This window comes from Podarcis tiliguerta (assembly GCF_965153285.1).
Source record: "Podarcis tiliguerta genome assembly, chromosome: 9".
Classification (NCBI taxonomy): Eukaryota; Metazoa; Chordata; class Lepidosauria; order Squamata; family Lacertidae; genus Podarcis; species Podarcis tiliguerta.
Genome location: NC_139542.1, coordinates 17,666,057 through 17,693,855, shown reverse-complemented (window position 1 = coordinate 17,693,855; position 27,799 = coordinate 17,666,057). Strand labels below are relative to the sequence as shown.

General features: G+C 41.1%; 1 protein-coding gene across 7 annotated transcripts in view; it reads right to left on the bottom strand.

The window, feature by feature from the left end:
- GRID2 (glutamate ionotropic receptor delta type subunit 2) overlaps nucleotides 1–27,799 on the bottom strand; it is a 787,745-nt gene that overhangs the window by 327,552 nt on the left and 432,394 nt on the right. For all 7 annotated transcript variants that reach the window (XR_014501814.1, XR_014501815.1, XM_083398274.1 and 4 more), the window contains exons 3-4: nucleotides 26,913–27,197; nucleotides 9,280–9,485 (exon numbers count right to left, since the gene is read on the bottom strand). Coding sequence is in view for 5 of the 7 variants with exons in the window: in XM_083398274.1 (XP_083254400.1) it covers nucleotides 9,280–9,485; nucleotides 26,913–27,197 (491 nt within the window). In the remaining 2 variants the exon portion in view is untranslated. The remainder of the gene's footprint in view (nucleotides 1–9,279; nucleotides 9,486–26,912; nucleotides 27,198–27,799) is intronic.

The window sequence follows — 27,799 nt, the reverse complement described above, 5'->3', positions numbered from 1 at the left end:
GAAATATACTTCAGAAATAAAATGAGTCAACATTTAACAGTAGTTAGGAACACAAATTAGTTTAGAGTAGTCCCCCCCCCCTCATGCATGGATGACCTCTGTGGGGAAGGTTGGGTGGCCTTCAGCCTCTCCTCTGATTCTGATCCCACAGTGTCTTTTGGAACTGATGGAATGGTTAGTTCCTATGAAGACATGGAAAAAGAACCTGTGTGGGCAAAATTGGAAGGTGATCGAAAGCTAACTCCTATGGATTATCTGGAGTGGGGAGGGTGGCATCCTAATGAGGTCTTTTCCCCAGTCACACATGAATAAATGAAGAAGCACCTCTCCCATATCAGTGTTCTCAAGAGGAGAGAACACTTCTCATTCACCTGTTAGAGGAGGCTCTGTGGAGGCACCATCTCATTTCTCTACAGGTATGTCAGGTATTGACATTGTTGTCATTCTGGCACCATATGAAGGCCCACATATTTACCCAGGCTTTTAAGCTTTTTAATAAGTGGCTGTTTTAGCCTTCTGTGTTTAGCACGCTTAATTTGCCTTTGTTTGCACATGTTTTTGAGAACAGTTTTTTCTTTTACTGATAACTTGCAAAAGAGGATTTTATATTGCACTCTTGCATGCATGCATGCATGCATCTAGTATCAGCACTGATGAAGGGTGGGCTATGCATCATTTAAACAAATAAATATAAGCATGTCAACCTTCTAAGGAGATAGGCGGAAAGCTCTGAGATTCAATTAATTGTTCTCAGTTCTCAGATTAGTTGGGGGGGGGGGGACCTAAATTCTTGCCATTTCCCCCACAAACGAATCATTAGTTTCCACGTTAATCTAGGGCATCTTCAGGAAATATTACAGTGTTGATGTTACGGACAATGGAAGAAATAATGGAGAACCAAAGAACAAAAGAGGATTATAATCTCGAATCAATTAATATGTTACCAAGGCAGTTCTCGCTGCTGTTTCCCACATTGCGCCAATAAAGCAGGGATAAAAGAACCACTTGGGTAGGACAAACAAGGTAGGTCCTTCCCAAGCGAATGCTGTTAATCCTTCAAGTAATATTGGCATCATCTATGGAGGAAGCTTTTTCCATTCTACTGCAGCAATGAAATGCATGGATTGGCCCTAGGACAGAATCATCTCAGAAGTAGAAGAATATTGCACAGAAGAACATGTCTAGCCAGATGTTTATCCAGTGATGGATTACAAACAAACATCTTGTCTCTGTACTTAATTGTTTTGTTTAGCTTTAGGACAGGAGCTGTAATTGTTGTAATGAAAAGAAGTTCCAAAAAGAGGGTGTGGGGAAGCTGGACGGAAGGTGGGCTTCTGTTAGTTGGCAACACGTGTTTCTGAACATGTCCAGCAATTTAATTTTACAAATGGATTAAATAAATTCATGGAGGATACAGTGATCAATGCTAATAGTCACAATAGTTATATATTTTACCTCCAGTATTTGATGCAAAATGCCTCTGAATAACAAAATGCCTCTGAATAACAATCAAGTGAAATTGTTGTACTCATGGTTGGGTTGCCATATTTCAAAAAGGAAGACCCTAAAATTGTTAGGGAACAAAAAATTTGGGGAACAAACCCAAACAGTGATTTTAAGCTTTTGGAACTTCCTCCTGACGCCATTTTGCCATTTCACACCCCCAAACCAGAACATATCAGGATTTTCCCTGATGTATGGCAAACCGATACTCATGCAGGGGTGGACTTTGGTAACCTTTTGTAATATGGTGCCCTATGCAAGGCCAATATTTGGTGCCCCAAAATGGATCTTCTCAGTTATGGATCTTCTCAATTTTTTGGCACCTCGGCTTGCTGTCCTGTGTGGCAGAACCACCTGCACTACCCTAAATCTGGTGCTGACTCATGGCCTTCAAGTGAGCTTCCCATAGGCATCTGGTGGGGAATAGGATGCTGAATGAGACAGGCTTTGGTTTGATCCAGCAGGATTCTTGTTGTGTTCTTGTGTACATTTCTTTGACATTTATTATATAGGTTCTGTTTTGTCCCTGTTCCCCACACTATTTTACATCTACATGAAACCACTAAGTGAAGTAATCCAGAGATTTGGACTGAGTTGTCATTGACACATGGATGGCACCTAACACTATTTTTCATCAAATTGAGGTGAAGTGGTAGGCATGATAAATCAGGGTTGATGAAGGGCAGTAAAGTGAAGCTCAATACAGACAATATGGAGGTACTGTGGACTGGTGGTTCATCTGCTCAAGGGAGTGATGTTCATCCTGTGCGGGATGAAGTTGCACTCTCTCCAAAACTGAGGTGGCTCCAGATGCTGTTGGATTACAAATCCCAATATCCTTGATCACTGTCCATGCTGCCTGAGGCTAATGGAAGTTGGAGTAGCAAGTTCACAGCCTGGCATACTCCTTGCTCCATTTGTGTTGCTATGTCTTCTGTGGCACAAAGTGCCATTTACAATTAGGCTGGTGTGAAAGCTGAAATCTTACCAAGACAGAGTTAGCCTGTCCTAAATTAGCCATGCTCTGATAATTTCCAAGTTAGGGTACTATAATGTATGTGACTTGGAGATGCCTTTTAAGATGGTTTGAAAATTGAAGTAAGTGCAGAGTGCAACTGTTAGATTATTAACTGGGATTGGATGTTTTGATCATATTACATATGTGGATCTGAATCGGCTTCTGGGCTCAATTGAAAGTGCTGTTTTTATTTTTTAAAGCCCTTTGTGGCTTGGGACCAAGGTACTTCAAGAACCGCATGCCTTCATGAGGACCAACCTGTAAATTAAGATCCTCAGTGAAGGACCTCTTTCAGAAACTTCTGGAACACTCTCCCCAGACAGGCTCATTCACTGCTTGCTGTAACAATAGCACCTTGGTAAGGTAAAGGTAAAGGTACCCCTGCCTGTACGGGCCAGTCGTGTCCGACTCTAGGGTTGTGTGCCCATCTCACTTAAGAGGCCGGGGGCCAGCGCTGTCCGGAGACACTTCTGGGTCATGTGTCCAGCGTGACGAAGCTGCTCTGGCGAGCCAGCACCAGCACAGCACACGGAAACGCCATTTACCTTCCCGCTATAAAGCGGTACCTATTTATCTACTTGCACTTAATTGTCCTTTTGAACTGCTAGGTGGGCAGGAGCTGGGACCGAAGATGGGAGCTCACCCCGCCGCGGGGATTCGAACCACCGACCATACAATTGGCAGGTCCTAGGCACTGAGGTTTTACCCATAGCGCCACCCGCGTCACCTTGGTAGGTGGACTCAAATCCGAAGTTTATTTCTGCTTTATCTGCAGGTCAGTGTTTTGGGCTCATGGGGATTATTTACTGAACGCCCAGCACACCATTTGGGAATTGTCCTTGGTTTTTTCTTGCACGTTCATAGAGGTGACAAATCACGACTGTTGTGCTCTTAACAACCAATTTATCAGCAATGAATTTAGCCTGGACTATACAAGGAGCAGAAGTAGAAATACAGATCAGAATACAAATCCATGATCAGGAGAATTTTTTTCGACAGATAGGAAAGTGTTTGACAGAGGATTTTTCCTGCTTCCTTAAAGCAAAGAGTGCCAACCTGTTCAGTGTGGTGGTTAAAGGAAGAATTTGAGAGATATTGAGAAGTGATCCTTCTAAGCCTTAAGCTCAATTGCAGATATTGTGAAGACAGTAGAGTGGCTTCTTCCTTACAGAGCCACAAAACCCAGCCAATAAAAAACATTCATTTATTACTAGCAAAGATAATATATAATAGGGCATATTGCACTGGATTACTTATGGTACGCTGGAAGAAGTTACTGGTGCTGCCAATAGACTCTGAAAAGCAGTGTTAGAAACTGAGATATGAAAGCTAGGTGCTAAATAGCACCTTAAACCAAAGTTCTGGGCGCAACAACAGAATGCCTAGGCATGCTTTTTTATAACAAGAATACAAAGCTGAAAATGAATGAACTTTAGCTAAAATATTAAGTTCATCTTTCACATGGTCTAGTCCTTCTCCTGCCCACCCTCCTAATATTCTTAAGAGGGTCTCTTCTCCAGTCTTCAGAGTAGCTGGCAGTGGGGAGGCAGGAAAAGGTCCTCCTTTCCTTCCACTCTGCAGTTTTAATCTGAAATCATAGGCGCAGTACTGAGCCCAGAGCTCAAAAACTGCGCGCACTAATGAAATTCCCTGACGCAAAATGCGCCTAGAACAATGGGGGTTTTCAAACACTGCTGAAAAGGGTAGCACTCTTTGTCAAAGAAGTACAGCAGAACATGTATAAAGGTTGTGTAAGTGCTATTAATAAGAAAATTCAATCCTTCCCCAAGGAACATGTAGATTTAAGGAAGGAAAGAGCAGGAAAAACGAAGTGGAATGGTGAGCAGGAAACATCTGATTTCAGCTGTCTTAAAACCAGTATGGCTGCAATCCCACTAACTGAGTGAGTGTTTGGGGTTTAATTTTCTTTTCAGGACACAGTACAATCAATGTGAAAAATATATGAATTCAAGTAGGGGCCTATGGAAGGCGGCAAAGTGTACACATGTACAAACACACACGAGAGAGAGAGAGAGAGAGAGACCGTCCTGTTCTTCCCTGCTCCTCTACCTCTTCTGCATACACACATAAACACAGACATATATGTTTCTCTCTCATTTCTACTTCATAAGGAGTAACGTCCTATAGGACATAATGGGAATTGCTTTAGACTCAGAGTAAGCTGTCCAGTGCAAGCCTAAGCATATGTGCTTAGAATTATATATCTACAGTGGTACCTCGGGTTAAGTACTTGATTCGTTCCGGAGGTCCGTTCTTAACCTGAAACTGTTCTTAACCTGAAGCACCACTTTAGCTAATGGGGCCTCCTGCTGCTGCCGTGCCGCTGGAGCACGATTTCCGTTCTCATCCTGAAGCAAAGTTCTTAACCCAAGGTACTATTTCTGGGTTAGCGGATTCTGTAACCTGAAGCGTCTGTAACCTGAAGCATATGTAATCCGAGGTACCACTGTACTTAGAAGCAGATATGCTTCTAAAGTAGATGATGGTCACAAGTAGTGATGGCCACCAATTTGGATGGCTTCAAAAGAGGATTTGATAAATTAATAGCAGATAAGGCTATCAGTGGCTACTAGTTCTGATGGCGATGAACTGGCTCCACTGTCAGAGGCTGTGAATGCCAGTGACATTTCTGACTTGTAACTGAGATCAAGGGCCACCCACCATCTTCATGTACGGTATTTAAAATGCAACATATGAGATCATCAAAGGAAGTTATTGCTGACAAGCAGTCTGTTGGAGATGCATGGTTTTCAGAATGGCACAGTAATTGGACTGCGCAATATGTTTTTAAGCAAAAGTTTTTGAGGAGTTTTCAGTCATTTGTGGTGTGGGCTATACTAGAAGGCTGAGAAGAGAAGCCAAGCAAAGTTCCACATTGCTCTGCATTACATCTTGCTTCCATTCGACTCTCTTACATCCTTCTCCCTGTTTTCCTTGGCCCTATGCTCTGAGATTTATGGTTACTGATTTTCCAAACCTCTGCTGGACTTATTGCTGGACCCTATTCTGTCCATCTGTTGGATCTGGCAGACGGTAACCTTTAGAATCAAAACAATTAAAACCTGACTGCACAATCCGTGTGTGATAAGCAGGGAATTGAGCCAAGCACTTCCAGAGGTGTCATCAACACCACTCTGGGTGCATTGCAATAGAAATGGTAAAAATAAAAAATAAAAAATGAGCTCAATTGTTAAGAAGTTGCCTTTTTGTTTTAATCTGTGTTATAAGAGAAGGAGGAATTATAGTGTGTTTGGTCTTCCTTCCAATGCAATAGCTGTAAAATATTGTTATAAGGTGCTTATAATAACAATGGTGTTGTGAGGTGCTTATAATAACAATGATTTTATTATTTGTACCCTGCCCATTTGACTGGTTTGCCCCAACTACTTTGGGAGGCTTCCAACATATGCAAAAACTCCCCTTCTAATTCCTGGGTGCCAGGCACTAGGTTGAGCATAGTAAAATGCAGGCCAAACCAATTTTTCCATGTCCAGGACAGCCTGAATGGCTGAGTCACTAAGCAAACCAAGTCATGACCCATCAGAAGCCATCAACAAGGTGGAGCCCTGACTTGGCCACCTACCAGTCTTCCTCTAAGGGATTACTTGGCCCAGTGGAGATTAGCATTTGTGGTGGTGGGCCCTGCCAGGATCCAGATAATTGCTGGACTATACCTTGTGCTGTCACCAGGCCTGCTAGGGTCAGTTTACTGATGCACACTGCTTTGCAAGCTGTGACAAGACAGGCGACTTCACAGTAAATGAATGTAGCATTCACTGCAGAAAAGAGCCTTTAGCAATGTGTGATAAGTCAGTGATTCTTAATGTGGTGATGGAGATGAGATAAATATGCAAGTGCCTTCATTTTAATCTGTTACATTTGGGAGGGTATGCATATATTTTGTGCAAGCACAATTGCTGGATTCCAAAATGACCCAATGCAAACTGCTCCTCTCGCCCCTTGCTTGAGATCAAAACAAAAAACTGTACTGCGCATTTGTGAGAATGCTGATTTCTATTGCATTACCCTTTGTCTAGGCAATCTCATTTGTTCTTAAGTACCAAAGTAGAGAAATTGAAGTGATATATAACTGGGTTTGGCATTGCCACTATTAACAATACACAGTTTTCTCACTTTGTTTCATTCACCTTTTGAACTTGCAAAATATTGAAATGTTCAATGCCTCTCTTTCTGTGATCCCACAGTCTGTAAATTAAAGAATTTAAACAAAGTCTCTTGGAAGCTTCAAAAATGAATAACTGCTTAATAAATATACTTGTAAAATATTCAGGTGGAATGATACTTTTTTTTAAAAAAAGCAACCAGTCAGGTGAAAGCAGAAAAGGGGTAAATGAGTTTTTCTTAATTCATTCCAAATTATGGATTTTTCAGTGTACATTTGCATTTTGTTTGTGGAGTAGTGTGTACGTGCATATATCAGGGACAATTTAGAATGCTTTGCAGGATTATAGTATTTACATTTTCCATTGTGTTTGGCATATTTCATGTAGTTAGAATAACAAACTATCTGCATAGAATACTAATAACACATAATAAAATGCAATGCACACCATTTATAATGTCCTATTTCTAAAACAAAACAAAAAAAAAAGAAGTTGAATCACATATCTTTATATACTAGCACATCAGTATATCATTACACAACAGCCCAGTCTCCATAGTAGTGCGAGATCTGGGGATCCAGGAACATTCTCCGGGTTTGTGTTTCCTTTGGAAATGAGGCACAGCAGTGACTGTGCTGTGTTTATGACATATGTACACATTTATACAACTTGAGCCTATGATAAAGGGGCTCCTAAGGTTACACTCCAAGCAGGTCCTGTTTCTCCCATGGCTGCTACATTGGATTCAAACTGCTGGCCCCCATTCTGCTCTGTCCCCCTTTCACCAGCCTGCACACTGCTTCCCAAGATGCAACTATTATTCCTTCAATGGGGGGGGGGGTGCAAAGTTGTTGCAAAAAGTCAAAAAATGCAATTTTTGAAATTTTTCTGTGAAAAATCGGCACTGCTGACAAGGACTGCCATACGTCTGGATTTCCCCGGACATTTTTTTTTTTGCCAATTTCCGCCCGGACACTGTTGCCGACTGCAGTATGCCAGATATGTCCCGGAAATCCTGGATATATGACAGCCCTAGTTCAGGGCTGTTGTGACACTGCAGTCGTCCAATCCTGTGTCCCCTGCTTATTTGTATGTTCAAAAATTCTAAACTAACAGTGGCCAATTGGGCCATAGCACATAATTCAAACATCCTCACCATTTGGTGAACATCATGCTGGTATGTATAATGCCTCAATGATTCATTAATGCTATTTTGGCCCTCAGTAGGTAGCTTTCAGTATGGGACCGCACTCATCAAGAACGATGGAAGGAGTTATGTGCAACAGTCATAATACTTTGTTCCTAATTAAAAAGGCTAGGGTTAGTGTTTCTCCCTCTCCCTGGTTCATTAAACAATGATAACTGTGGACACATACTCTCAAGGGGCCACTTTTTTAAAATATCAGCTTACCAGGATATTTAAAAAAGAAACATGCCAATCAATTAAAAATAGTGAAATAAACGTAAAGGAATAAATCAGACAGGCAGGTAATTAGCCAAACAATAACCATAAATGCAAATGAGTTTTGAAGCAAATTATTTTACAGTTTCTGGATATTTTACTCCTATGAGTACAAGGAAATTCTCCTGTGGATGACAACATACACAAACTCCATCAAAATAATGTGTTATGTTACAACTGTTGCTTTTTAAAAAATCTATGCTTATTATGAATAAGATAATAAATGAGGGAAATGGGGGAAAGTTGCCAGGGACTGAAGAACTGAAGGTGGCACACTCTGGTTTCTTGCCACAGGAGAACATGGGTCCTGAAATGTTGGGTGGCCATCTGTCAGGTATGCTTGAGTCTCATCCAACTCTATAATTCTATGATTCTGCCCTTCTATCAGGAGAGAACACTCTAACACTACCTGCAGACCAGAGAAAAAAGAGCTACTAACGGCTACCCATCCAAGAACATCAGCAGGAACATAGGAAGCTAAGTCAGATCACTGGTCCATCAAGTGCAGTATTGTCCACATTGACTTGCAACAGCTCTCCAGGGTTTCAGACAAGAAACATTGCCAGCCTTATCTGGACATGCTGGGACTTTGTGTATGTAAAGCAGCTGTTCTGCCATTGTAGCTCAGAGGTAGATCACCTGGCCCCCAACTTGATATAAATACAAACTTATACCCTGTGCTTTTTTCAGGGGGTACACAGTACCAACATCTTTGTTGTTCTTGTTACAAACAACAGGTGCACCGGCACCTATTTTTCTGGGTGGGAAAGCACTGCTTATACCTCACAACTTAGTTCTACCCTTAAAGATCAGATATCGCTCTCTCTTCCTCCCTATCTTTCTCTCATCTACCCTATCTACCCAAGACTCTACCCAAGACTCCATACTGTGTGTCTTGTAAGGCTGATGGTACTCTCTTTTATTTTAATTAAGTGCCACTCAATCAACTGAATGCCACTTTGGGGGAAACTGTCCAAAAACGGAGGGCTAAAACATCTAAATAAAAATAAAGGGGTGAGTATAAAGTGTAAAGAGATTTCTTGGGGGAAAAACCACTAAGAACAGAAGCCATTGATCAAAACAAAACATAATTCCAGAAAGAAACCTGAGTTTAAAGGTGAAGATAGAAGTCAACTGGTGCTTAGACTTACCTCTGCAATGAAAGACTTGGCTGTGGATGGGTTCATTACCAGAATGGCTCGTCTCAGTGTATCCCGGTAGCGGTTCAGCTCTTCAATCCGCAAGGTGGCAAAGAGCCCTGTGATCATTTTATTGATGTTGTTCTCTACTTTCTGCAGTGCTACATCCATTCCCTGCTGAGATACTCTGTCCAAAAACTCTTGTATTCCTCGGATATCTGGGAACATCAAAAGCCCATCAAAATGCTAATTAGCATATAGAAAGATGACAAAACCGATTTTGGCTTATCTGGGAAAAAAGGTATTCTGCCTCATGTCAAGCAACCACCCCCTGAAGGCCACATTAACTTAATATTCATTGGAACTGTTCCTTAGCTATGCTTGTGACATGTCCTAAAGTGCTAATTTGTGTGAAGGAATTTTTAGGCACTGGTTCATTTTGAAAAGAACCATTTTTAAAGGGTATTTAATTATCCCTGGTTGCCATCCTCTTTTGCCCATCGTATTGTTCCAGATTCTGACTAACCCTATGGAGCTCTGAAAACTATTTCTCATTAAGTGACTCCTGCAGAGAAGAGGGCAATAAGTTATTTTTTTAAAAAAAAAACTACAACAACCTACAAGTGGTTTCATTTCATTTGGATTGAGCCTAGAAATCTCATTATAACAAAAACACATCTGCCATTAAAAGAAAAAAGACGATACTTTATTCAGATGAAAATTTAGCAACAATTGCATACAGTGTTACCTCGGGTTAAATACTACCGTAATTCGTTCCGGAGGTCCGTTCTTAACCTGAAACTGTTCTTAACCTGAAGCACCACTTTAGCTAATGGGGCCTCCTGCTGCCGCCACACTGCCAGAGCACGATTTCTGTTCTCATCCTGAAGCAAAGTTTTTACCCCAAGGTACTATTTCTGGGTTAGCAGAGTCTGTAACCTGAAGCATATGTAACCTGAAGCGTATGTAACCCAAGATACCACTGTATATGTTAAGTATGAGAGAAGGAGAGAAGGTATGCTATCTAAAGCAAGTCTCAGCCCAAGAGACCTTGCCTCTGGGGGAAAGACTTCCAGAAGTATGAAAAGGATCTCCAATGTCTGTTGACCCCTCATAAGCTGTCGGGCTAAGGAATGTCTTGGAGGGAAAGGGCAGAAACATCCAAGGGTTGAATCAAAATAGGTAACTGTGCATGCTCCCCATACCCTCCCCAAATCTACACAATCCAGAGCTCCAGGAAGGAGGTGAATTGACATGAGGTTACAGAGAAACCTCCTAATTATCATTAGTATCTTGCATGGAGTAAACACCTTAGAACAGGAATCACCAATCCATAGGCACAGATATATTTTCTTAGTGAGTGCTGTGGCCACCCTCATAGATAAACCACACTGGCAACCCCTTGCCCAGAACACAATTTGAAATTCCTCCAAAGACAAACAGATCTGGATAGGGTTCTTTGAAGATGAAAAGTTTGAAAACGATGGGTGGGATTCACCTAACCAGCCCCATCCGCAGAAGCCCTCACAAGGACTCCTGCTTGTGTATCAGGGTTTCACCTCCCCTTATGCCCCTGTACACCCCAACAATGGTTCAGTGAACCCACAGAACAGCATCCAGGGGGATGAAAAGGGGGATTGTTCCATGTGGCAAGCATAAATGCTTCCACAGATGGAATGATAGGAAAAGCTTAATATTGAACTCCACTTGCTGGGTTTAGAAAATTATGGATTTTCTGCAACCTGCATATCCGAGTTAAAATAAAACATAAAGAACTAAAGCCTAAGAGAAAGAGTGGACTTCTCTTTAGGAATCAAGGGATGTAATTGCTGTATTTAGCCACAGATACTTCAGGAAGTTTGAAGTAGCGCAAAACATTGAAGAATGGTTTAATGCTGCTAAAGTGCATGCTCATTCTAAAAATATACTTCCAAAAGATAGTGATGCTTAATTGCAGCTCCTATTTAATGTCTAAATCAGGGAAATTAAATTCAGTCTAATCAGTGCTGTTAGAGGCCTTTTTGGCACTTCAAGGCCAATTTAAGAAGCAACACAATTATCTGAACTGCTACAAATGTGCCTGATTTTAAGTGCACCATAAAAAATATATGCTCCTGCTTTAACCCTTGAAATATATAGCTGTACATGGCTATTCTTGCACTCCTGAGGAGTTATCAGAAATATAGGAAGAACTTTTTAGGTAAAAAATACTGTGATTATCTAATACCTCCAGGTGGTATATGAAGATCTAGGTAGCTATATTCCAAATGGAGAATTTAAGTCCCTCCTCCCTAAAAAAAATCAAGTTCAAGGGCTGCAACTCTGTGTAAATTAAATGTTTTAAGAGAATTGGTGCAGCACAGTAGCTGAGAGGCAGAGTTACAGACAGAGGGTGAGTACCTCTGCCACGAATTCACTTAGTAGCCTTAATCTTAGCTTCACATCTGTGATATAGGTATGATATTTATCATCTCCTCTAACACAACAATTTTAAGAATTACAATAAGATAATTTATGTAAAGTGCCCCCAGGGCCCTCTATAATTGGTGCCTATGCTTCTCTCTGGTGCTACAAGGAGAAGAGGAGTATTAAGTCCTATTTGTCATGATCCTAGTCATGAAGAGTAATCAGAATACCAACACAAAAAGAAAGGAGGCAGAGTAATCAGCCCAGTCAATGTTGCAAGATGAAGAGCTGCCAGCTCTGAGTCCTTACCCCAATCTATAGCCCAGTCCAATAACTCACTGAACTAGAGGTCTCCAAGGCGGGACCCCCAAGACAACACCTGCCTGAAGCCATATGCTCCCCCAAAATCCACACACCAAGGGAGAACGGACGAAAGTATGTAGGTGCTTATCCCCACAGTAAAGTCCTTTTAACATTCTCTACTGCTCAGAAATGGGTTATGTTTAGGAAATATAGCTGGGCAGATTCCAATATATGGTTCCAGATAGTTTTGGATATTTGTTGGGACAAGTTCTCTTTTCCTTGGGACCTGTCCAAGGTGCTGAAGCAACTCTCCCTAACCATTCTTGATGTCCAGTGTATGAAAAAGGGTGAACTGCTGCTTTCAACCTAATAGATCAGGTGACCAAAGGAGCCAAAAAGGGTCTGATCTGGTCTTATATAACTTTTGGCTCCAGTTTCACTCCTTTTTCTAAGTAATTTGTCATCCTGCCTATGCCAAACTGCTTAGAAACTGCTTTGATGAGCCACCAGCTGTTCCATTCGCTTGCTTCCAAAAATTTAGCCCTGACATAGAATCATAGAGCAGGAATGGACAATGAGAGTCACCTAGTCCAACCCCTTGCAGTGCAGAAATATTTCGCCCAATGTGGGGCTCAACCCATGACCCTGAGACTAACTCTGAGATTAAGAGTCTCACACATGTTTTAAAAAGCTTAACTTGACACATCAATGAAGCTTACCTAACTGTGACGTGAGTATAAACTAAAGGGGCTTGTAAATCTCGCTTTGTCTTTCAGATGAGCTTTACAAGTCCCCTAATTATTCTGTGGCTCAGGGTAATTCCCCAATGTCCACTCATTCTTGCATTCACCCACTTCACCCAGTCCTCCAAATTCTTTCCCCTGCCTTTTAAATATTGGTGCAGCCCAGCTGAACGACACTCAATCCAATGGAAGAGAGACAGTTCCCAGCGGCCCGTGGGAGTTGTAATTTTTCCAAGGGTTGCTACAATGTCAATCTAGCTTCCAGAGTCAAATGGACTCATAAAAAGAAACTTGAGCTATTTCTGACTTTTGGGGAAACTCTCTGTGCTTAATTCTTAGGCAACTTATGAAGGTTGCGGGAGGACTAATCAATCACTGGTCATGATACAAATAATAATTAACCTAGGACATACCTGCTGGAAAATTCTATGATGCAAGCTGCACTGAAATAAATGAGAGCTGTGCAAGAAGAGTTTATTTAAATGTGCAAGCACTGGATAATCTTGTAGTGGATTGTGGCCTTGTGTTTGCACTGCAGCAGTGTTGGCAGTCATCAATCACTGTTTTTCCATATGGCTCTTTTTTCTGTTTAAAGTCTAAGCCATCCAAAGGGGAAGCTGGGGCTTCTTCCAATCTATCACCAGTGACAGCAAATGAGCTACCATGAGCTTGCAATGTGTTCACCCAAACTTAAGAAAAATGAGTACATGATTCCCAAATGGATAAGTCTACATTCACAATGAACTTGACCAGCTTTGGAGGAAAGGCTGGGGAGGACTATGCTCCCTGACAAGGATGACAAAACACAGCCACAATCTCCTCAGGTTTTTCTAAACTTAATGGGAAACTACAAAACAAAAAAACTGTAAGTAACAGAAAATCCATAGTTACTCACTGAGCATGTGATAATTCAAGTATCCGTCATCAAACTATACATTTTAAAAAAATGTCCTTATATACCATAAGACGTATTTTTCCTTCTCATACTACTCCTGAAAATATCCTGTAACTCAGTTAAAGGGAAACACACTTCAAAATTTTCCCTGGGTGATTTACGCAAAAGACTGCTTTGTTTCCACTGCTGATGAGGAAAGCTGTTGCATTAACAAATGATGCTGTCCAAATTCTTATCAACAGTGCTTTATGAGCCTACTGCAGTCATCCTTCTTTGCACAGCAATAGCTGCAGTAGCAGGGATCCTTCGTTCTGGAACCGAACTGCACATTGAGGAGGCATAGTTCAAAGAGATTCAGAGAAATTCTGTAGATAATATGGAGACCTTGCTGTGCATATTTCCATGAGAATGTTTACTTATAAATTTGATCAGCAGCTGCAAACCACTGAGGGCCCATTCCCAGCCGCAGCATGCACTGTAGCAATTATGTTTCATAATTTAATTTTATTGTGAATTGTATATTTATTTTATTTACTCGTTATATTTATGAGGCACCCAATAAAATAATTTCTCTAGGCACTGTGTATGTTAAAAAAAAGAATGAAATGTAACAATAATTGCTTCCTTCAGCTGCAGTGATCCAAAGTGGATCTCACTTATATGAAGAACTACAAAATGCTACAAAAATGAGCAAAAAAGGTTGCCATAAAGGGGGGGGGGAATCACTTGAAAATGTGTGCACTGGAGGAAACTTGTACCACAGAGTGAGTCCCAAAAAGAACAGCGGGAGAGCCTGCTATATCAAGCCAATGCCCCATCTTGACCAGCATCCTGTTGTCACAGTGGCCAACCAGATGTGACCTTTGAGGCAACAGCAAGAGACAGTGAAGGAGATTCCCAGGACACATTACCAAAGGAACCTGCACTCTCCTGACTTGTGATTCTCAGCAACTGACATTCAAGGGCATACTGCCTCTGACAGTGCAGGTAGAACACAGTGGAGGTGGAACAATCTGCCTGAGTCCTGATTAAGTTGAACCTTAGTTCACCCACATGTGGGTGATCTAATGTTGTTGCTAGGAGCTGGTGTCAGCCAGACCCAATCATCGCACCATTCCACGCCGCCCCAGTTTGATTGGAAATTTGACTGGAAACGGAATCAGCCAGTGATAGATGGGGCTGATGGATGCCTCTGTTGGGATACTGCCAGGGAGACAGAGTCCATCATGACCCCACGTCGTCTCCGTTGCGATCCATCGACCTCCCGTAGACATGCAGTATCATTCAATTAGCGACACGAGCTCCAGAAATAGCTTGCCACATTCCAGAGCTGGTACACGCTCTATCAGCAGATAATGCATAGCGAAAGATGCACGCAGGAGAGCATTGTTTACAATTTTATTCAGCGTTGGTCAGAACAAAGAAAACATGACTGCCTGCTTCGGTGTCTCAGGCACAGAGAGAGAAACTAAAGCAATGTACAAACATAAACTTCCTGTGAACAGGAAATACGCAGACTCTGTGACTCACAAAGCCTGCTCCCTTTTAAGGTGGAACGGAAATATCCTAACAGCCTCTGCTTCTTCTGCCAGCATATTCTCAGACAGGCTGGGATGGGAGAGGAAGCAACAGCAGCAGGAACTTGATTACCAGAGTGGAATTTATTTACCTTTGAGGCAACAGCAAGAGACAGCGAAGGAGATTCCCTGGACACATTACCAACAGAAATATAGCTAAGTAAACAGGGTCTGGGTGAAAAAACCTAGATGGTCCATATAAGAATAACAGCTGATTAAGAGGGCAATGCACTTTGATACTGGGACTCTATATATTGCCAGGATATCTTATGATGAGAGGAGTCCCAGACATCCAGATTGAAGGAACAAGAGACTCACCAAGTCTCACATAAACTATTGTGGCTAGAATTGGGACTCTGGAGATATTCTAAAAGCAGCTATCTCTAGTCCCAACTGCACACACACTACTACTTGCACATACCAAATTCATAGTTACATTCTATGTAAGGGCAGATTGACTTAATTTCCAGTCATGGGCATATCTTTATGCCAAATATGCCAAATATGGTACATATTGGATGGATCACAAGTAAGTAAGGAGAGCACTGTTGCACTCAGGCCTACTTCAGGACTTCCCATAGAGATCTAATTACCACTGTGAGAACAGGATGCAACTTAGATGGGCCTTTGGTCTGATCGAGCAGGGCTTTTCTTAAGTTCTCAAGGAGCACACACAGCACTGAAAAAAATTCATGCTAATTATTTCCCTTGACTCCGCAATGGATACATACTACATACTCTCTGACATCTTTATTCAAACAACTAGCTTCCTTACTAGTAGAAGACAGATGGAAATTTATTTTATTTCTGTGAGCTGTTTCAAATGGTGCCATGTGTTAAATCAGAGCAGGATACACAGACACATTCAAAGGTCTTCCGAACACACACACAGACGTTCGCATACTCTTAAGTATTTTGAATGTGGTCATCAAAAAGCAGCACTGGTAGAAGACCATATGTGTTTGAGCTCTTCTGAAATGGTGCTACCATCTTCTGCATTATATGCTGGGAAAGCTGGCTTATAATGGGGTTTATTTAGTGTGGTGCTTAAATGTTAGTTTATCTTGGGAGATTTTATTGGTGGAGCTTTAACACTGTCAATTCAACCCATAAAACCTTCTACTGTTCATGGTTTTAACTCTTAGAGATTCAGATAAATTCTCCCGACTCAAGTTCATTCATTTTAACAGCGCTGTGTCAACCAGCTGTCTTTGGGAATGGCTAAAAGTTTTCATGAAATTAAAAGACGCCTGCTTCTTGGGAGAAAAGCAATGACAAACCTAGACAGCATCCTAAAAAGCAGAGACATCACCTTGCCAACAAAGGTCCATATAGTTAAAGCTATGGTTTTCTCAGTAGTGATGTATGGAAGTGAGAGCTGGACCATAATGAAGGCTGATTGCCAAAGAACTGATGCTTTTGAATTATGGTGCTGGAGGAGACTCTTGAGAGTCCCATGGACTGCAAGAAGATCAAACCTATCCATTCTTAAGGAAATCAGCCCTGAGTGCTCACTGGAAGGATAGATTGTGAAGCTGAGGCTCCAATACTTTGGCCACCTCATGAGAAGAGAAGACTCCCTGGAAAAGACCCTGAGAAAAGGCACAAGGAGAAGGGGACGACAGAGGACGAGATGGTTGGACAGTGTTCTTGAAGCTACCAGCATGAGTTTGACCAAACTGTGGGAAGCAGTGGAAGACAGCAGTGCCTGGCGTGCTCTGGTCCATGGGGTCACGAAGAGTCGGACACGACTAAACAACAACAACAACAAAAGTTTTCATTGTATATATGACATACTCTTTCTCACTCCTTGTTTTGCAGGGTCAGATTCATGTTACATATATATTGAGCAAAGGAAGGTGGCACCAATGGAATGCCCTCCCTGCTGAAATACAAAAGGCCTCATCTGTATTGCCATTCCACTAGCTCTTGAAGACACCCTTGAACTTCCTGATCAGAATGCTATACAATTTGAGAAACAAAACTCAAGTTTACTTTATAAGTATTCTTTGTTGCAAACAACAGACAACCATGGGGTTGTGTTGCCTACCTGACCTCCCATCACTGGTCTCACTTCAGCTAATTTATAGAAGTTTTTATATCAGGACAGTGTAGAGCAGTATAAGCACAACAACAACAAAGCCCATTAAAAATTGTTTAGCTCGCCAGGAAGGAGAGGGGTGAGGCACTGGTAATGCCAACATGGCACAAATGCACTGGCAAGAACACCAGATTGGCTCCACCAGTGTCCTTGCACCATGCTGATCTCATCACTGCTGCCTTGCTTTGAGCAAGCCACAGTGATTCTTGTGGCAGGCCAGGTAAGTGGCACTGCCCTGCCCCACTGACTGGTATTGCTTGTAAGCCTCCTATGGGCTTATGTTATTGCTGAAGATGGAGTAAAATTGAATAAAACTGAATAAAAGCAAGTGGGAGTCCGCAACAATTTGAAAAGACTGTAATGAGAACAAGCCTAGGCAATCTTCAAAGTCTCCCAACCCCCTTTTGCCCTTTGGTACAATTGCAAGGGCAACTTTAGAAGCTTTTGCTTCAATTGTTGATATAGCCATAGTTTGTGTGAACCCTACAAGCTTTGGTTACTCTAAACTGTGGTTAGTGAAAACAAGCTGACCTCAAACTATAGCTTGTTTCAAGAAAGCATACTTGAGAGGAATGCAAGACTCAAATGCTCATTTGAACTCATTGCCATCCTAACAAACCATAGTTTATCAATGGTATTCAAGCAGACCCAATGGCAACACCATGTTGAATCCAGACTAGAATGGCATTCTAGACATTAACAGCAGGCTTAGGATACATCATTCCATTCAGGGGTGATCATAGCATTGCTGGCACTACCAGTTAAGTCAACCCATGTCAGAAGGAAGCCAACCTTGCAGGGGAGTTTGCCAAGGGCTCTCTCAAACCTGAGTCTGGCTGTGATCAACCATCTCTTTCAACAGAAACAAACACTGTCCAAAGACAATGCAATACAGTGACAAAGGTCAAAGCAGCAACAAATAAAATGCAAAATGCATATGCATCTTGCTATTTATTTATTTTTTGGTGGAATAATATGAATTAATGCAAGGAAATAGTTCAGTGATAAACTGTATTAATTATATGTTTATGGAGGCAGAGTGAAGTAAATGAGTATGTTGGAACTTGGCAAGAAGCCAAATGAGTAATAAACAGCTTTAAGATAGTCTGGAGACAGCCTAGAGAATATTACAGTCATCAAGCAGCCACAAACAGCCCCTGGAAAATTATAAGCATTTGCAAACGATTAAGGGCCATGGGATATCTTTATGGATTTTTATTAAAATTGTGTTTCACCTTTTAAAGATGTGTATGATACCAAATCTCCTTGTCAATTCCACTACTGACCAGCTCATCCTCCCATCTTTAGACTATTTGTTTATTTGTTTTATATTGTTTTAACTTGGATCACCCGGAGGGCAAGTTTGCAGGTGGAGAATAAGTTACATGGAGAATAACAGAGAGCCTTTGGCATACAACAGGAGAATCCATTCAAAAACATGATTGTGACATGCCATCTGAAATACTATGGCTATATGAACTTCCAGGTATAGAGGCAGTATGCCTTTGACTCCCAGTTAGTATGGCACATCAACAGGGAAGGCTTCTTGCATCTACATCAGACATCCCCAAACTCGGTCCTCCAGATGTTTTGGGACTACAACTCCCATCATCCCCTAGCTAACAGGACCAGTGGTCAGGGATGATGGGAATTGTAGTCCCAAAACAGCTGAAGGGTCGAGTTTGGGTATGCCTGATCTACATCTTGCTTTTTCCCCAAAAAACTTTTTATTCATTTTATAACACAAATAAACAATACAAATAGAAATACAAACAATACAAACAAATTCTTGTCTTATTCTTATTTTTTCTAAACATTGTTAGGTGAGCTTCCCCTAGTCTGATTTTCATTTTACCTCATCCTTAGAAGTTTCATATATCATAATTTTTAACCATTTTTATCACACTTACGTTTACCATAAAAATCTTCACATTTTATCATTTACAAATAATACTATTTTAAAATACACTATTTTCTACTTCTACCCCTACAGCCTATATCAACTTCCAACGCTATTCTAAGAATTAAATATTAACATATTTTTTCAAATATTCTTTAAACGTCTTCCAATCTTCTTCCACCGTCTCTTCTCTCTGGTCACTACATCCTGCTTTTGGGCTTCCTACTTGCCACTGTGGGGAACCCTGGTTTGGATGGATTTTCATATCCTAACCAGCAGGGTTCTTCTTATGTTATGTTCATCATTGTTTGAAGTTGGCTTGCTTCAATCAACCAGTAGCAAAAGCTAACCACAGTTTGTCCAGGTTCAGACAAACTGTGGTTAGTCAAAAATGGAATTTGACACTTCTGATCCCATGCTAGGGGAGAATAGAGCACATGAGCTTGTGGCTCACCTAGTTCCATTCCTATAATGATAAACCATGCAGCCAGTGATTTTTGAACAGCTGTTTAGAAGCTGTACAATTGTCACAAATTGACATTTGGAGGCCATTGGGCTGGGGAAGGCTGCAGAAGCATAGAGAAACAAGGTGCTTTTATTAGTAGGGGGAATTTTCCTGAACTTTTACCCTTCAAATTAGACTCCTAAACAAGGAAATTCAGCAATTATTGCTGGTCTCCAAATGCAGGCATTTGGAGAGGAACAAAGGATGCAGCTGGTCCATCTCCTGTAGCTCAGTATTGTCTACACTGACTGATAGTGGTCTCTCCAAGCCAGAGATAAAACATGGGACGTTATGAATGCAAAGCCAGAAGCAAAGAGAGAAGGAAAGAGGATAAAGGAGCAAACCTGCAGACGAACACAGTTTTTCTACCCTTGATGTTGCATGGAAAATGGCAGGAGAATTTAAAATAGTACATAGCCAACGTAACAGAAAATGAGAAATGAGACAAAATTGGTTGTGTTGGGAAATACTTTATTCCTTTCACCTTTTGACAAATGCATGGATCACTTTTGCCTGTCTTAGCACCAATAAAACATTAAAAATAAATGTTTTCAAACCGTGATAATGGCTGTCTTTGAATCTGAGGCCTGTAGAATGCAAAGACAGTAAAATGGCATAAACCCCACAATTAAGGCTTTTTTTATATGATTGATTGGTTTCTTCATGATGAATTCACTCCCCTGGCAAAGGGCACAAATTCAACTGTGTTCTTGCCAAGCATAATCAGAAAGCAAGCAGTCTGTTACAGAAAAATACCAAAAAGTCAGTCTTCCTTAAAAAAACGTGTTCAAGAAAAAAATCTGCAGCAAAGGAATAAGATGGATTCTACTCACTGTGGCCCAAGACAGATTACCAAGTAGTAAATTATTCCCCCGCCCCAATGGATTTGCTTTGTGTTGATTGAAGTGTATTAATACAACTTTGCTGCCATGGATTCTAATGAGAGCTGCATTTTCAGATCTTACATTATTTTAGATACATTTTGCAACTGTTCTTATATGTTTTGTAAGAGATTTAAATATTGGCAGATGTCTGAAGTATTTTGTTGGGGAGTTTGAAATCTCTGAATTTAGGGTTCTGTGTGTACGTGCTGCATGGAGAAGCAGCTGGGTGGGTGGGAATCAACTGGTCTTGATTTCAAGGTTTAAACCAAACATTTTATGACAAGGAAAACCAAACTTGGGTACACACTGCATCCCTGGAACTCCTCGTCATTCAGGGAACTGAGCTGAGATTATGTGATGCATAAATGGGGAACCTGTGGCATACCAGATATTGCTGGATTGCAGCTCTGATTATTGGACATACCGGCAGGCAGTGTTGGTTATTCAACAACATCTGCAAGGCGGCAGGTTCCCTATTTTGGAGAATTTTTTAAAACCCCTTTTCGCATATCTTGATGCTTGCATATGCACACCACCAATATTTTTCTATCATTTTATTTTTAAATCACTGGTCACAGAAAATATTGTTGTTTCCTGAGTTTCTGTGCTATAATAATTCTTTTAAGGATTAGTTAAAATAATTAACATTCTTTATACTCCCCTGTGTGTGTGGAAAGTAATTGCAGTTTTAAAGGATCTCAGATTGCTTAGAGTAGCTGCTGCATTTAAAACGAACCCTTAAGGGTATGTTAAAGAACATGTCTTTATATGGGTGAAAGCATTTTTTTTTACACTATTATCAAACTGTTAGAAGTGAAATTCTAGTAATAAAATTTGGAGGCTGCTGAATTACCAAACTGCCATTCGACTCAGAAACTAATGGAAATGTGTAAGTGTGTGTATGCATGCATGTGCACTCATCAAAATCATATTTGTGGATAATCTTCATTAAAAAAAAAGTTAGCTTCAGAGGCTGAATGGCAATTCAGCCAAGGGCTTTGCAGGCTTAAAAGTAAACACTCCAGAAAAAGAATGATTCTGAAGAAATAGAAAGGGATTTTCTTTTATTTAGGAGGTTGCCTTGTGCTGTGACAGATCATTGGTCTATCTAGCTCAGAACTGCATGCACTAACTGGCAATGGTTCTCCGGGGTTTTAGAAAGTGAACCTTCCCAGCCCTACATGCCCTATTTAAATTTCACCCTTTTTAACTTCTCAACCCCCCCCCCCCCCATCACAGTGCTTTGTATTTTGATAAGTTGATGTTTGTTGTAAGCCACTTTGAGCACAGCTCTCTGTGGAACGGTGGCATACAAATAAACCAAATGAACCAATCAATTGGTGTCTGGAGTTAAGGGAAGGTTTTGACCCATCTGAATCATATCACAAACGAGACACGCTGAGAACAAATCTAGCTTCTGTTGCAAAGCCTTATATTTTAATGTGATGTTCCCTGTTAGTGCATCCATTCTCCAACTGGTGCCCTCCAGAAGTTGTTGGGCTACAACTCCCATCATCCTTTACCATTGGCCATGCTGACTGGGACTGATGGGAGTTGGAGTCCATCACTATCTGGTGGGGGGGGGTTGTTCTAATTTGTGACACAGAAACTGACTATATTGGAAACATTTGTTGAAAAGTTAGATGCGTTAAACATTTCCCACCAATATGATGATGACCCCTATCCTATTATGCTAACTTATTTAGAATGGATGCTCCAATTTCTATTAGGCAAATGTTTTTATTTGTTTCCCATACTCATCACAATTTAACGTTTCATTTGAAATGCACTGTCAATGGAAGGTATTGCTTATATGTGGATCTGAAGTGAGCTTTCAGAATCATTTCCCTTTCAGCCAGCTAATTAGGACTTATATGGAAATAATAACATCTTTCGAAGGCTTCTATTTTCTTTGCTGGCAAGATAATTTTAAGTAGACTGGAGTCTTCTATCAACCAGAAATAATAAGAACTGTTCTCTTTTGCCCCCTTAATAAATCAAATGAATAGGTCCAGTTGCATTCAGACAGACTTTTTGCTATTTTACAAAGCAGAACAGAATGCAAATAACACTTTGCACTGCAGAAATACATAATTCCAAATATAAATTAGGCCCCATCACTTCTCTAATGAAAGGCAATCACTGATAGACAAGATAAAAGTCAAATGCAATTCCAGTGTATTGAACTTAAAACCTATGACATTGATAAATGGATATGCAAATGAATGCAGTACCTTTGTATAATGTGAGGTATTTGGATGAGCATAATATTTATTCTGGATGCAAGCCCAGTTTTATTGTAGTGAGAGTCACCGTAAACACCAAAAAGCTTATTTTCCTCATGCAGCAAGAATATTGCTGGGAATAATTTCAGTAATGCCAGCTAAGTATTTTCTTTAAAACTGAGAAATTAAATAACGTGAGCAAAGAAGGTGCATTATTTCTAATAAAGGAAATGTAAACACAAGTCTTCTTATTACCAATATGTAATTCAGTCTAACAATGTTCACTTTAAAAACAAAACACTGCCATCTTTTTGGTGCCAAGAAAAGAATTTCCTCCCCCAAGCGTTTGATGGAATATGATCCAGCTGTGTTGAGGCTTTATAGCAGCGTCTCTGTGGGCTGCTGATAAGTTTTTTGTTTGCTTGCTTTCTGTTACAGCTGCTGTTGTTTTAGGTATCGATTTGTTGTTAAATTTTGATAGCCATTGGTGTGCGTATTTTTTTAAAAAAAGAGTAGTGCATGTTTGTAAACATGATTGTAAGTCACATAGAAACTGCCCTGTATTAGAAGAAGAAGAGTTTGGGCTTGATATCCCGCTTTATCACTACCCAAAGGAGTCTCAAAGCTGCTAACATTCTCCTTTCCCTTCCTCCCCCACAACAAACACTCTGTGAGGTGTGTGGGGCTGAGAGACTTCAAAGAAGTGTGACTGGCCGAAGGTCACCCAGCAGCTGCATGTGGAGGAACGGAGACATGAACCTGGTTCCCCAGATTACAAGTCTATCGCTCTTAACCACTACACCACACTGGCTCTCAACTAACAAATTGTTGTGGGCAACCACCTGCCTCAAAGACAATGGTGTGCACCACTGGGGTTGAAGTCAAACCGCCAGAGAATCACAGTTCCTGCTGTTGCTGCAGAGACTGGTAGCTCATAACTGCTGCCTCCAGCATTGTTTTTGCTATATTAGTAGCACCAAAGTGATCTCTTCAAGGTGGAAGCCTGGGCAGTGTGTATGAAGGTCCTGCACTGCCCAGATGACAAGACCCCCCCCCCCTCAGCCTTGCTGATGTGGCCTAAAGGAAAGCAGAGCAATTCATTTGGCACCAGCTTGGCTGCAGGTATTGCCGGATGGAGGAGTACAAGAAGCCATCCAACCATTTTGGGGACTCCACTCCAGATTTGCGTAGGCTTTACTCTTTAGCCTTTTCTTTTCCCAATGATGTCCCTGGAAGTCTAGGGTTCAACTCACCACTCAGGCATGAAGCACACCGGGTGATTTTGGCCCAGTTGCTGTATTTCAGTCTAACTTATCTTACAAGGTTGTTTTGAGGGGAAAAGCTGAACAGGAGAACCAAGTATGCCACCTTGGGCTTCTGGAAGGAAAGGTGGGATATAAATAAAATAAAAATAAGTCCCATTATGATGAAATTTGTACAAACGGTCCCTTCCTAATGTTTTTTTAACCTGGAATTGAGGTTCAGTGAGATCAACAGGGGTCAATGTGCACATACAGTGGTACCTCGGGTTAAGTACTTAATTTGTTCCGGAGGTCCATACATAACCTGAAACTGTTCTTAACCTGAAGCACCACTTTAGCTAATGGGGCCTCCTGCTGCTGCCGCGCTGCCGGAGCCCGATTTCTGTTCTCCTCCTGAAGCAAATTTCTTAACCTGAAGCACTATTTCTGGGTTAGCGGAGTCTGTAACCTGAAGCGTATGTAACCTGAAGTGTATGTAACCTGAGGTACCACTGTATTGTAGCTATGCATCTGATGAGTTGTTGTGCCTCATTCAGTAAAACACTCAGGGTCCATTCTCAATAATACTTGTTATCGTTATTTCCATTATCTGAATGAGCTTCAGTACCACAAGCTTAATCTTCAGAAGGGAAGCATTTCACAATGAATTCACTGTGGCTCTCTTCCTAGCAATCTGAGTAGAGGCACTGACAGGCTCCTGGGAGACCAGTATCCAGCCAGGCTTGGCTGGAATGACATTGATGGGTTGTATAGCTGGCATGGGGACTCCACGTGACTATTTTATCTTATGTCAGAAGTTGAACAATAATGTGCTTTTTTTCCACTTTAGGTATTTCTTTCAAATGTTACCATCACTCCATCTTGGTATGTAAGTCTTGTTAAACAAAGCATTCCTACCACTTAGGCCTTTAAAATGACAGAGTCGGTATAGATTGGTTGAGCAATATTGGATTCTTGTGATGAAAATATGTGAGCTCTGTTGCTTAGCCTGTGACACCAATGATTTGCTTATCTAGACTGATATCCTACATCTATTAATTTAAGTATGTAGTAATCAGTGAGCCACATGTACAGTTCCTACCTCCCTATTAATTTTATTAAAATATTTCTTAACCACCCTTCACCATAAGGTCCCAGGTCAGGTTAGAACAATACACTGTCCAAATATAAAAAAAAGATGAAGTAGTTATAATTATAAAAACAAAATAAAAAACCAATTGCAGCCAGGACAGAACAGCATGCTTGACTGATGTATCCTGACATAATATCATGACCAGGAATTTCAATGGTTCTCAAAGTTTATACCAGCTTAAAATTACAATACAAAGTAGCAAAGCAGCAGGATCCTGCTCCTTTCTATATTTTATCTTCTTCTTCTTCCATCTGTTTAATGGAATGGAGTACATCAGATAATGCTAGAAGAGCCACCAAATTGATAAGAATGCCTAGGGTAAGAAGCAGATTTGCTCCCCAGCTCCATGCAATTGAAAGTTTGAAGATAGCCAACTACAGCAAACCTGCTGCTCTCCAGATGTTGCTCATCTACAACTCCCATCATCTATGACCATTTGCCAGCCTGGCTGGGGATGATGAGTGTTGTAGTCCAATAACATCTGGAAGGTCACAGGTCCCCATCTCCGACTACATCATATATAAAGGTAAAGGGACCCCTGACCATTAGGTCCAGTCGTGACCGACTCTGGGGTTCCGGCACTCATCTCGCTTTATTGGCCGAGGGAGCCGGTGTACAGCTTCCGGGTCATGTGGCCAGCATGAGTAAGCCGCTTCTGGCGAACCAGAGCAGCGCACAGAAACGCCATTTACAGGAGTGGTACCTATTTATCTACTTGCACTTTGATGTGCTTTCGAACTGCTAGGTTGGCAGGAGCAGGGACCGAGCAATGGGAGCTCACCCCGTCGCGGGGATTCGAACTGCCGACCTTCTGATCAGCAAGTCCTAGGCTCTGTGGTTTAACCAACAGTGCCACCCGTGTCCCTTACATCATATATACTGCCATCTAAATTGACATTTTAAAGTCGATTTCCTAATACTGACACAAAGACACTTCATAAATACTGCAAAGATGGGAGCTAGATGAAAGATGGGTCATTTTGTACTTTTGTCGACTTTATTTTAAATTGGCTCTAAAGAGGAAAGTTAAAAAATATCCTGCTTTGGCTGGGATGTTGATTCATTTTTTCTTGCAGACATGTTCCTGTCGGAACAACATTCATACGTCACATGATATAAGAGTGGGGAAATGCTCTTCTTAATTTTTTTCAATGTAATTATTATATTTTGAAATACAGGTGTTAAAACTAAAAAAGTGAATATTTATCACTGTTACAGCTGGTTGCAAGCTTACCTCAAGACAAAACACAGGGTGAGCTGTGGAGACGGTGAAGATGGGGTACAATAAACCCATATGGGCATAATATGTAGATATTCCAAAACAAAGGCAGAATCATTCACACAGGATGGCTATTTTTCTAAGTTAGAAAATCAAATAAGAGGCACCCAAAATGCTTTCTTAGCATCACATATGAAAAAAAAAAAAACCCTTAGCTACTCCATTTGGCACTTATCAAAGGCATTATCAAGGAAAGCCATAAAAGTTGATGGCTTTCAGAAGTCGCAAAGGGCTGTGGGTTTTTGTTTTTTTACGTTTTTAATTCTAAGGATTATGTGAAATGCTAATGCTGTCATAAAATGCTTAAAGAGGGATGTAATCTAGCAGAAGATTTTAAGGATCTTAATGCAATTGCGTTTAATAGTATTACACAGATTTGATGATAACAATTACCCCTTGCATACACAAAGAGAGACACAGAGTAAACACTTACCATACTCGCTATCATAGAAAATGATGAACTTCTGCCAGGCATATTCTGTGACCACCCTCAAGATAACATCATTGATATAGACAGGCGGGCGTACAAAGAGTGTGTAGTCATCATTCCTGTTGCTCCTGGTGGTCCCACAGCCACTCCTTGGAGTCCCAGCTGTTGACCGCTGGATGAAGAGGTGAGGGATGTGCATAGCATCTGCCAAGGACTGGAGGGATCCTGCTGACGTACAGCCAATGGAGCTGACAAGAGCCAGGATGCCATGGTTCATGAGGTCACAGCCTGCAAGAAAACACAATGATATTCAAGATGAGAAAGAGAGCTCCAGTACATGTAGAGAAAACAAATATGTTTTTTAAAAAAATTATCCTGCTGAAAATATATATAAGAAAGGCCTTCGCGCAACAACTTCAGTCAAGTGAGAAGAGGCTAGAGAGTTGCCATACATTCAATAATCTTGTCTCCTCTAAAAACAGCCCATTCCAAGAGTCTGCATGGTGCCATAAAAGCCATGAGCCTTGTCCATTCATTCCAAACTGCCAAACATATTACTGTTAATGAGAGCTATATGACTGCCCATCCCTCACGGCCTGGAAGCAGGACACAGCCAGTGAAGGAGCTACATCTATAAATATAGCCTTCTGAGGACTCTTACAGACATTAGTAACAGAATCCAATATTAAATTAAACAGAGTTCCTGGGGAGATAAATACCTCTCAAAGTCCAACATGCAAGCTCTGGGAGTAGGATATCTGCATTACATGCCGAGAGATTTTGAAGGCATAATGGCCCAGCGTAGCTGTCAGCTTTCAAAGGAAGATTATGTATGCATATTTGTCCAGAAAGAGCCAAACGCTGAATTCCTTTGGTGAAGTAGAGGAAAT